Source organism: Cervus canadensis, chromosome X (genome assembly GCF_019320065.1).
Source record: "Cervus canadensis isolate Bull #8, Minnesota chromosome X, ASM1932006v1, whole genome shotgun sequence".
In the NCBI taxonomy this organism is placed as follows: domain Eukaryota; kingdom Metazoa; phylum Chordata; class Mammalia; order Artiodactyla; family Cervidae; genus Cervus; species Cervus canadensis.
In genome coordinates, this window is record NC_057419.1 from 97,560,383 (window position 1) to 97,572,626 (window position 12,244).

Below are 12,244 nucleotides of genomic sequence, written 5' to 3' on the forward strand. Positions count from 1 at the left end.
ATCCATTTTTCCATCCCTATATCCATCCATTAATCGATCTCACTCCTTGGTGCATTTTGTGGGAGATTGCAGACATCAGTATGTGTCTTTGTATTTCAGCAGGCCTACCATCAAGTAGTGAGCTGTATTTGTTTATAGCAGTTTTCTTTGAAATGTAAGCTTTACATACAGTGAAATATACCAATCTTTTTTCCCCAGACATGTTCTTTTTTAGTTGAAGATTAGTTGATTTACAATGTTGTGTTACTTTCTGCTTTACAGCCAAGTGATTCAGTTATACACATATATGTGCAATATGCATTCTGTGGGTGTGTGTGTATACATACAGATTCATTTATTTAATCCTTACACTGTGCCGCGTGTGGGTTTAGTTCACTGACCAGAGATTGAACCTGCATCCCCTCAGATGGAAATATGGAGTCTTCACCACTGGACTGTCAGGAAAGTCCCATATATATTCTTTTCCATTATGATTTATCATAGGATACTGAATATAGTTCTCTTTGCTCTACAGTAGGAACTTGTCCATCCATTCCATGTACTCCAGTGTATAGCTCTTAGCCCCAGTCTCTTACTCCATCCCGCCCCCAATTCTCTCTGCCTTAGAAGCCACAAGTCTGTTCTCTATGTCCATGAGTGTGTTTGTTTCATACGTATGTTCATTTGTGTCATATCTTCGATTCCACGTTTAAGTGATATTTTGTGCTTGTCTTTGTCTGACTCACTTCACTTAGTATGATCTTCCATCGGTCCATCCATGTTGCCTCAAATGGCCTGACTGTTGTAGCTGTACAGTTTCTTGCATCCTTTTTAAGCATACATAGAAGTATTCATCTGTGGTTATTTTGATGAATATATTATGAAAACGTGTTTAGTACACCACTCTTGGGATAATATGTCCATTTTGAGGCTGTATTAGGGTTTTATATGAATGTATATGTCAGTCAGTTCAGTTCAGTCCTTCAGTCATGTCTGACTCTTTGCGGCCCCATGTCCTGTTAACACGCCAGGCCTCCCTGTCCATCACCAACTCCCCGAGTCTACTCAAACTCAGGTTCATCGAGTGGGAGATGCCATCCAATCATTTCATCCTCTGTCGTCCCCTTCTCCTCCCACCTTCAAACTTTTCCAGCATTAGGAACTTTCCAGTGAGTCAGTTCTTCACATCAGGTGGCGAAAGTATTGGAGTTTCAGCTTCAACATCACTCCTTAGGAATATTCAGGCTGATTACCTTTAGGATTGGCTGGTTTGATCTCCTTTCAATCCAAGCACTCTCAACAGTTTATGTGGGTATGAATAAAAATTTATTGTGCTTGTGCTCCCCTCATGTGGAGAAATATAAGAATGCTTAAGAATGGAATTTATAAAATCCAGGTGTATTCTATCATATGTATATATGGTTATGCATACATATTTACTGTGCTTATGCTGCCCAATCTTGGACAAAAGGAAGAATGCTTATGAGTGTCATTTATAAACTGAAAATTGATTCTTTACAGGTTGAAAAGGAAGGGAAGTGACTTGCTGACCTCGTAAAGCATAAAGGTGTGGCCCCCTAGGGAGGCGTGTATATAGGGGTGCTCAGGGGCTCTGGAGGAGACAACTGCGAGTCTTCAAAATGGCAAACGACAGCTCCAAGTGGAGCAAGGGCAGGTGTATTCAGTGCATTCTCCCAGCCTGAAGACAGGGGTTTCCGACTGGAAACTGTAAAACTCAGGAGAGCTACCTGAACACTGAGAAGAGAAGGTGGGATGGAAGTTTTCTGGTAGGTGGCCCAGAATTAAATGGTCTTCAAGGTGGTTTAAGACCTCAAACACAGCCTAATTATCAAGGAGTGATTTAAGGCAAGATATTAAAAGACTAGATAATGGTGAAAGGTGAGAGAGAAGAGAAAGGGAAGCCTGAATACTGTGGCTGTGAAACAAGGTTTGGAGGAGACACACTACCCCTGCCATGTGACACATCAGTGTAGAGTCAGAGAGATGACGATGGCAGGTGAGTTTCACGGGCTCATAAGGGGCATTTGAAATGCCTCTTTTATCCCACCAAACCATCTTAATTTCTCCCCATCCTCCCCTAGAGGTGTCAGGATGGGCCTTTGTGATGTCAAGGCTCACCCAGGGTCACCATTGGTTGGGGAAGTGACTTGCTGACCTCATAATGTATAAGGGTGTTGCCCCCTGGGGAGGGATATATATAGGGGTGCTCAGGGGTCCCTCAAATTCCCCATCCCAAATCTCCCACACTCTCATCATCCCCCTCAAATTACCCCCATCCCAAATCTCCTACACTCTCATAATCTATCAAATTCCCCCACCCCAAACCTCCCACCCCATCACCAGTTGTGGAAGTCTGTATTGAGGCTCTGACCTGAGCCCAATTCACTGCCAGGCCCAAGAGGCTGACCCTCCTCTCCCAGGACAGACAGGTGAGCCCCTGGCTCAGCACCTGCAGCTTCCAGCTCCTGCAGCATGAGGCGGTGGGCACACAGGGGCATTCCTGGGGTGGGGGTGAAAGTGCAGAGACACGGGCTGGAGCCACCTGCCGGGGGCCAGTCCTCTGCCCACCACCCACTGTGGACATCCTTGGAAGCGGGGTGGGGAGAAGGAGATGGGTGGGAAGGAGACTCCATACAGCTCTGGGCCCTGAGACTGCACTTCCAGTAGCAAGTTGGACTGTGTACCTGCGTCAGGGGGCTGACCATGAGCAGTGTAAGGCTGTGGCTTGACCGGGGCTGTCCAGGCTCTTTCCTGATCAGAGCATTGAGCCAGGACAAGGCAGGGTCAACATAGGCCATTAGAGGATGGGACCCGCGAGAGGGGAATGAGGGAGGCAAAAACGGTCTGAGCCAGGAACGGGAACACATGCTTTTGAGTTTAGCTTTGCTGGGAAGTGTCCCTTGACTCCTTTCCCCTGCCCGGGATCTCAGGGCCACCAGCTCTAAGTCAGGACACTTAGAGGCCGTCCAGAGGCCACAGGGTCTGTAGAGGTGAGAGCTGATGGATGAGGGGAGGGCCCTGGGCTCCTGGCAGGGGGAGTCCTAACCAGGACACAGGCCAAGCTGTGCAGGAAGTTGCCCTTGGGGCAGTGACAGCCCTCCTCGCAGCCGGCAGAGAAGTAGCCCACCAGCCCGGTGAAGTGGGCCCATGAGAAGGGGCACCCCTCACTGGGCAGGCACTCACGGTACACACCCCCGGCCAGGCAGCCTGCCTCTGAAGTGAAGTCGCTCAGTTGTGTCCAACTCTTTGCGACCCCATGGACTGTAGCTCAAGTGGAGCCCAAGGCTCTTCCGTCCATGGAATTTTCAAGGCAAGAGTACTGGAGAGGGTTGCCATTTCCTTCTCCAGGGGATCTTTCTGACTCAGAGATCGAACCTGGGTGTCCCATATTGTGGGAAGACGCTTTACCAGCTGAAACCTGAATTAGCGCCCGGGCCACACCACCCTCACGGCCTGCTCTGCCCACCTCCTCTCACCCCAGTGCCCATCCCCTCCAGTGGCCCCCGGAGTCATGCAGACCACACCCTCCCTGGGCCAGACCCTAGGTCACGCCTGCTCCTACAGTCTCCCCTGCCCCGCAAATCTGCCTGCTTCCTCCTCTGTTTGCCCACCACTGGCCTGGGTGAGGGGTGGCATGTGGCGGATTGGGTGGGAGAGGTCAAAAGGCAACCTGCGAGTCAGGGTTAAAGGCCAGGATGGGGATCAGGAGTGAAGTCAGAGTGCCCAGACAGGGCCTGGGCCGGTGCTCACCTTTGCAGACCTGGGTGCAGCAGGTGGGGCTCTGGTGGGCAGGCCCCGGGCAGCCGCTCCCGTCTGCCACAGGTGACGCTACATTCCTCCCAGGAGCCCCACACCCCCGGCCCGGGGCGGGCAAGTACCACCTGGCACTGCAGGATGCCCACCTCACAGGTGCTGGGGATAAAGGCGGGGCTTCAGAAGACAGGGTCCTGCCTGCTTCCCCGGGGTCCCTCCTGCCCAGCTGGCAGCCCACGCCTCCCTGGTGCTCTTGGCTCACCAGTTGTCACACAGCCCCGCCATTACCTCTCCAGGCTCCAGGCTCTAGGCTCTCCCAGGAGCTGAGCCCAGACCCCACAGAGTGACTCTGGTTCTCAGGGATCCCTGAGGGCACAGGAGTGGGGCGGGTGCTTCAGATGGCTCAGCCAATCACCAACCCTGCTCAGGGCTCTACCCCGCTGTCTCCACCCACGGGGACCAGGGTCCTGGTGGGTGGAGGACACAGAATCCCCAACGGGCACCAGCCCTGGGACACAGGAGTTGCCCATTCCCATCCTACAGTCCCAGGCTGGCCCCTGTGGGCAGAGTGGAAGGGGCCAGGCGGGAGGGCACTGCTGTGCTTGGGGGGCGGGTTGGGGGAGACACTGACCCATGCCTCTGGGCTGGTACTGACAGTGGCACTGGGCCAGTGGGCAGGGTGGGGCACACAAAGGCCATCCTGGGACAGCTGGCCTGGGGGTCACCCACAGCTGGGCTGCTGGAAGCCTGTCAAGTCTGGCTGGCACACGACCTTGGGGAGACATGTCCTCGCAGGAGTGGAGGCAGGGCTGCCCATAGGGGAGAAGACACTGGCTACCTGCAGAGTCTGCAGCAGGAGGGAAGCAGAGCAGGTAGGTTTGGGAGGGGGTCCATCCTGAGGCGGGGGGTCCCGAGAGTTGAGTGACCAGCCCTCCTGTCATGCCCACCACCTGCTAGGACCTTCACTCGCCCAGTTCCACAGGGTTAGTGCCCTCAAAGGAAGTGGCATGCATGTGTGTATGCGGTGGCGGGGGAGGGTCAGATGCAGGGGGTCAAAGCTCAGAGGTAGCATTTCCCTAGCCTTACAAGCCACCACCACCACCCACCATCTCCACAGAAGTCCTCACCTGTGCACTGAGTGGAATTGCCCTGGCAGGGTTGACTCTACCTGTGGCCCCCAGGGCAGGGCAGGCCTCCCTCAGAGGTGGGAGGCCAGCTGCATGCTCGGCTGTGATGGGACTGCCCCAGGCATACGTCACAGGGAGACCATGGCCCCCTCGGGCTCCAAGCTTCGTCCACTGTGGCAGGAATACAAAAGCACCCCTTTGCCTTGGGAGGCCCAAGAGGTTCCAGCCCCCTGGGATTGAAGCCCCCCAGTGGGACGTCTCACCTGGGCACTCGGGGGTGGGGGCTGGCACAGGTCTCCCTCTGATGCTGGGCCCCTGCCTCCCCCGCCTGCCTGGGGCTCGGGCCCCCCCCCCATGCTGTGGCACTGGACAGCTGCAGGCCCTGGAGCGGGTCCTCGTCTGGGCCAAGCAGGGCTGGGAGCATGCTGTCCACTCCAACCATGGGCACCAGGCGCCAGGCACTGTGGGGGTGAATGGTGAGCCCTGGGGTGCAGCCATCCCACCCCCAGTCCCAGCCCTCACTGCACCCCCAGACTGCTTCTCCTCACCTCGTTCTGAGCGTGGTACATATCTGGGTAAGGCAGGTCTGTGCAGGTGAGCCGGCGTAGGAACATCAGTGGGACTGAAAAGCTATGCACGGGAGGGTTTGGTGCCCTGGGACCCGCCGCCCAGCACCCTTCCCCTGTCTCTGCACCCAGACCTGATTATCCAGAAGGAGCAAAGCAGATGGAATGTGGGGAGTGAGGGGGTGTCCCCCCATGTGCCTGGGTGTGTGGTGGGTGCCTCAGGAGGCTGGGGAGTTCCTGAGGTCAGGCAGCACCCTCCGTGTCTCCCTACAGTGAGCCCAGGCAGTGCACAATGCTGTACTCCACCAGGGGAGCACAGAGACCATCGAGGAGGTGGAGGCTGAGCAGGATGAGGAGGCGCCCGAGTGGGCCCAGGAGGCCAAGTCCCCAAAGGACCCCATGGAGGATGGTGATGTGGAGGCCCCGCCATCCTACAGCAAGGCCATCAGCTTTGAGCAGCTGTCCTTGAACTCCCAGGATGACTCGGCCGGCCAAACCCCCATGGAGGTCAGCCCAGATGACAGCTGCTGGGACTGACTGGAGGCCAGCATCCTGCCACCCCTGACTCACCAGCTGACAGCCAGCGAGCTGCTGCTGAACAAGTAAGAGCTGTGGCCACAGCGATGGAGCTGGGAGTGACCCTTAGTGTCCACTGGGCTGCTGGAGGCAAAGACCATGTGGAAAAAGTCCCCCCCAAGACATTTAGAACCACATGTGTGCTCACATCTCTCTCTGTAACACGATAGGAGGCTGACAGCACAGGATGCCTGGGGACCCAGGCAGCAGGGAGTGGAGGGCAGGGTCTCACCGTATGGAATCAGTGCCCAGGAGGAACTGAGGCCAGTATTCTGGCAGGATGTTCCAAGACAACGAGCTGGAGGAGTCAGAGAAGGTGTACATGGGGCAGCCGCGCTTCCTGATGCTCTTCTACGCACTGTACAACATGCTGGTTGCCCGCTCCGAGATGGTGTGCTACTTTGTCATCATCCTCGGCCGCATGGTCTCCGCCTCCATGATCAGCCTCGTGCTGCCCATCCTCATCTTCCTCTGGGCCATGCTGTCCATCCTGTGGCCCAGCAGGCACTTCTGGATGATAGCTGTCGTCTACAAGGAGGTAGGCTTCCCTGCCTGACCCCTGCTTCACATAAATAAATAGTTAGAGAGATCATCTTAGGTCAGCACATGATTATAACCAGCAGTTGTTGGCGCTGAGAAATCTAGTTGTCTTTTCACATCTCACACTTCATACAACATAGGAGCTAATATCATTCTGTACAACAGGGATAAGGAACAGCCTTTATGAGATTAAATAATTGGTCCAAAATGGGCTTCCATGGTGGCTCAGACGGTAAAGAATCTGCCTGCAATGCAAGAGACCCAGGTTTGATCCCTGGCTCGGGAAGATTGCCTGGAGAAGAAAATGGCTACCCACTCCAATATTCTTGCCTGGAGAATCCCATGGACAGAGAAGACTGGAAGGCCACAGTCCATGGGGTTGCAAAGAGTCAGACACAACTGAGTGACTAACACTTTCATTTTCATTTTACCCAGCTGGGGAGTGGTGGGGGAGGCTTTTTGAGGTCTGGTGTCTGCCCTGTGATATTGACCAGCAAGACAGTAAGTGTGAGGCAGACACAAGCATGGTGCCAGGGCCAGTGCATGGTCAGTGAGTGGACATTGGGTCAAACAATACAGTTAGCACTTGAAACACAGTTGGATGCAATTAACCCTGATGATGTAGACATTGGAGGACTGTTTCAACGTAGATCTCTACAAACATCTCTGTGTTTACACCCTGAGCTGGCAAGGTTTTGTTTCATTTGCTTTTATTTCTTCTTGAAGAGAACTTCCAGTGAGCAATAAAATGCTGAGAAGAAAGACAGCAGAATAAAGTGAAAATTGTCTATAGTGTCTGTGCAGTTTGCTCCTAAAGATTATGAGCTAAAGCCATGCTTGCAGAATAAAGAGCCTCCTGTTCACATTGGTCCTAGTCACCTCATTTAATAGCTGAATATTTGTATAAGCATCTAATTGAATCAACACAAACTAGCCCTTGCATGCACGCTAAGTCACTTCAGTCATGTCTGACTCTTTGCAACCTCATGGACTGTAACCTTTCAGGCTCCTCTGTCCATGGAATTCTCTAGGCAATAATACTGAAGTGGGTTGCCAATCCCTTCTCCAGGGGAACTTCCCGACCCGGGGATCAAACCCACATCTCTTATACCTCCTGCATTTGCAGGTGGGTTCTTTACCACTGGTGTCGCCTGGGAAGCCCAGAAACTAGCCCACTCCCTGACAATAGAAGAAGTCATTTGAGCCAAGTCAGGAGTAACCTCCATGGCCCCAGTGTGTCTGCAGTCACAGGACCTGGAGACGTGGTTCTGGCCTTGTCTTGAGGTTGATATCTGTGGAAGGAGAATTTGTTATTCCACATGCTGTGTGCATTCCCAGCACCAAAACTGAGACTTTTCCCCTTAATGTTTGTATCACTCTTCCTCATCTAGAACTATTCTTAAAGGGAGTCATTTCTTCTCATTTCTTGCATCTGTGCAGGTGGCCATTGTGGTCAAGTACTTCTTCCCATTTGGGCTCTTCCCCTGGAACAAGAATGTGGAACTGAACAAGAACAAGTCTTACCACCCACCCAACAGCATCAGGGTGGAGACAAAGAATGCCTACATGCTCTATGATCTAATCAAGCTTCTGGCACCTTCTTCCACTGCTCCATCCTGAAGGTACTGCCCGCCCATTACCCCTGGATATTCCCGAGAACCCTGAGCTGGGATCAGGAGGGGCTGGGGAGCTACAGGCAGGGTCTATCTGTGTGCTCTTGTTTTCTCTGTTAACAGTTTTGTTCATGCCATTTGTTTTCTCAACACTGTGTACTCAATAATTGAGTTTGTGATCAATCGGGGGAGATTTCCCCCTATTTCTACTCTGGGATGCATGCTTGCATGCTAAGTTGCTTTAGTCATGTCTGACACTTTTGCAACCCTGTGACCTATAACCTGCCAGGCTCCTCTGTCCATGGGATTCTCCAGGCAAGAATACTGGAGTGGGTTGCCATGCCCTCCTCCAGGGAATCTTCCTGACCCAAGGACTGAACCCACAACTCTTATGTCTCCTGTATTGGCAGACAGGTTCCTTACCACTAGCGCCACCTGCAAAGCACACCCTGGGATGAAGGCACCCTAATGATCCCACGTTTGTGGGGATTCCACAAAAGGTGTGTGGTTCTTATTGCTGTATTCACCAAGTCGTGCCTGAGTTGAAGACAGATCACTGGGGAGTTAGTATTTGGGGTCTCCTCTCCAGTTTGACCTTGGCCCACCCCCTTTTAGGAGCATTGCTTTTCTCATGGATTTTGGCTCTGAAACCACTGATTTAATGAGAGACTGTCCAATCCATGGGCCTGGGGATGCCAGGCTGCACTCCCAGAGAGGCCACCTCTGAGAAAGCCATGCCTGCATTGCTCTGGGAAGATAGGTCTGCGGGTAACCTTTTCGGGATCTGTACCTCCTGTCATCCTGCTGAGCCCCTGCAGGGTTTCTGATCTCAGACACTGTGAAACATAAGCTGAACTTGTGATACGCCACTCAACTCTACATGTTACAGATTGTCACACAGCATGCTTTGGATGTAGTGATGTGCCTATGGTCAGAATCTCACTTTCCTTCCCTTGTTTTAACTGTGTCTCCTTGTATTGATATAGCATATCTTACATTCATTTTATCAAGTAGTGTCTTTGTTAGTTCCTTTTCAGAACAAGCTTGGCCTAAGTTAAGGCACACACATGCCACATCCCGCACAGTGGTTGAGAAAGACCTGAAACGGGGGTGAGCACATAATGAAAAGACAGACACATATAATTTGGCAAGCGGGGAGTCAAGGGCCCCTCTTGCTCTCCATGACAGGAAGACAAAATGGCTCCTTTCAGCCCACAGTTTTATTGGCAGAAGTCACATGAGATCATTAGGGAATAGCTACCCTGGGGAGTTTGATTAGCGAAGGCTCTGCCGTTGATCAGGAATATCTTATTTTGTTTCTATGGGGATGGACGCAGGGGTACACAGTGAAGTGGACCAGAGAGCACGTCCCTCCCCAAGAATGTCTATTTGGCATGCTTCCTGGGACAATCATGAGGACGCAGTTTGCCACACCCTTGAGTCATGGGGCAGGTTCTGGTCTCTGCTCCGCCAGGCTGCAACACACACATACATGCACACACACATACATGTAAATGTGTTTTCAACCTCTATCCTACTTGGTGGGCTGTTTCACACTGGCTTTTGTCTATGTGGACTATGACCAAGACCTTCACTTTGCCTCCTGCCACCTTGCAAACTGCCAGTCCCTAACCCTCCATTTGAGGGGGTCTTTCCTGAGTCATTGGGGTGTGATGAGTTTGAAATGCTACATATAGGTAGATAATAAGCTTTCTTAGGATCCCTGACCTTGCTTTGGTTTTCAATTTTTTTTTTTTTGTAACTTCAGCTTTGTTTATGTATTGTTGCTTAGTTGCTAAGTCATGTCCAACTCGTTGTGATCCCATGGACTACAGCATGCTAAGCTCCCATGTCTTTCGCTATCTCCTGGAGTTTGCTTAGATTCATGTCCATTGAATCAAAGATGCCATCAAAATATCTCATCTGTCACCTTCTTCTTCTCTTGCCCTCAATCTTTCCCAGCATCAGGATATTTTCTAATGAGTCAGCTGTTCCCATCAGGTGGACAAAGTATTTGAGTTTCAGCTTCAGCATCAATCCTTCTGGTGAATATTCAGAGTTGATTTCCTTTAGGATTGACTGGTTTGATCTCCTTGCTGTCCAAGGAACCCTCAAGAGTCTTTTCCAGCAACACAGTTTGAAGATGTCAATTCTTTGATACTCAGCCTTCTTAATGGTCCAACTCTCACATCCGTACATGACTACTGGAAAAACCATAACTTTAACTAAAGGATACTTTGTTAATTTATAATTGGTCAGTGAAATTGTAAGCTGTCAGAAGTGTACACATGGTGATTTGATGAGCGTATATATGGTGAAAGGACCCCAGTCAGGTTAGTCAACACATCCACCACTTCCTCACCTGCCTATTGGTCGGTGTTTGGTGGGAACACTTAGGTTGTGCTCTCCTAGCAGTCTCCACTGTCCATCAGGGTCGTTGGCTGCAGTCGCCCTGTTTGACATGTGGTTTCCTATCCTGAGGGACACATCCTGGTGGCTAGGGTGTCACAGGACCAAGTCCCAGCCTCTGGCTGGACAGCTGGCTGAGCTGTCCCGTCCCTGCCTCCTCAGTGTCATGGCCTCTGGGACAAAGACGACATCATGGGCAGTTACTCAGGAAAGGTGGAGTTGGGTGATGAGCTGTCCCTTGACCACGGCAGGAGGGCCTCCTCCGACTTGCTCAAGTCCATCAACCTGGCTCATCCATGGAGTCGGTGCACGTGACCTTCCCTAAGCATCAGGCCACTGTCCAGGGAAGCGCTCCAGCAGCAGCTCCCAGACATCACAGGGGTCCAGCTTTTCCTCAAATAGGTCTAAGAGAGGTATTGCCACGTGGTGTCACTGCAAGGACTCCTGAGTGGAGTCATCCCCTGGTGCCAGAGGGTCAGCGGCAAGAGAGCTGGGTGCTGTTGAGGTGGAAGATACTGTGATGTGAAAGGGATGTACTTTGTAACTAGACAGAGTAAGTTCAAATCCTGGCTGAGCTGTGGGTGCTCACGCCCCTGTCCAGGGTGTCTCTCTGAATTACCCAACCCCCACACGGGACAAGTATTTCAGGTTTTGGTGAAAAGTGGCCAGCACACTGCCTCGTACCTAGTGTCAGACACAGTGTAGTTGTCAATCATACCCAGAGATTCTGCCGGTGTGCCCAGAGTGAGGTACATCACTATTTATTTTGAAAGCACACTTAGATTTAATCAATAGGAACTTTAAGCCAAACCACCTGGTTATCTCCTACGCTAGTTACTAATTTCTTACTAAACAGCCAGAGACAGGAAAGTACACGTGTGTTATGGTTGCCCCTCTTGGGGTAACTGCACTTTCATGTTGACAACACTCCTGTCTGAAGCTCTCCAGACCCTCTGTATTCATCTGAAGAAGATAGTTTTCTACCACTGGCAGGCCATCTCATATTGGTTTTACAGCTAGAGAAATTTGGCCCTGAAAAAAGGCGTGGTCCTTGACCCAGACTAGAAAACCCACGACCAAAACCTGGGATCCCATTGAGCAGGAATAAATCTGTTCCCCAGTCTAATTCTTCCTGGGACAGAGGTCCCACAGCCACCTGGGAAGGAGCCATCAGTGGATGTGAAAACCTATGTGTGCCTTTGGCTACAGAAGCAGAGTGGGGGCTGCAGACCCCAAGTTCTCCATCACTGTTCTTACAGGCATCTGAGCATCTCGCCCTCTAACCAGCTTCCAACTGTCCCTCTGCCGTGGGGGTGGCAGGCTTCTACGATAATTATGGCAACAAGTTCACAACTCACAATGCATCTCAGTTCCTTCTTGCCTCCAAGCAGCACAAGCAACAGGAACAGCAGCCAGAAAGGAAGCAGTGTTGGGAGCATCAAGCAGAAGAGCAGATGGAAACTTTACATGGAGAAGCTGCAAGAACACTTGATCAAAACAAAAGCATTTTTCATAAAGAAGTGAGACTTTACTTATTATTGCCAAAACATAGGAGGAGGAGGAGGTGGAGGAGGAGGAGGTGGTGGAGGAGGAGGTGGGACGAGGAGGAGGGGGAGGAGGAGGAGGAAGAGGAGGAGGAGGTGGAGGACCCCTGAAGGAA

General features: G+C 51.8%; 1 protein-coding gene across 1 annotated transcript; it reads left to right on the forward strand.

The window, feature by feature from the left end:
- Positions 1–6,430: 6,430 nt before the first annotated feature.
- Positions 6,431–12,013, forward strand: LOC122435926 (piezo-type mechanosensitive ion channel component 2-like). Its single transcript, XM_043460030.1, has 3 exons — positions 6,431–6,560; positions 8,003–8,184; positions 11,976–12,013. The coding sequence occupies exons 1-2, from the start codon at positions 6,444–6,446 to the stop codon at positions 8,180–8,182; spliced, it is 297 nt and encodes a 98-aa protein (XP_043315965.1). The 5' UTR covers positions 6,431–6,443; the 3' UTR covers positions 8,183–8,184; positions 11,976–12,013.
- The last annotated feature ends 231 nt before the right edge of the window (positions 12,014–12,244 follow it).

Coding starts and splice junctions, on each gene's coding strand:
- LOC122435926 (XM_043460030.1), top strand. CDS start 6,444: ATGGTCTCCGCCTCCATGATCAGCCTCGTGCTGCCCATCCTCATCTTC. Junction 6,561..8,002: donor TAGCTGTCGTCTACAAGGAG/GTAGGCTTCCCT, acceptor GCATCTGTGCAG/GTGGCCATTGTGGTCAAGTA.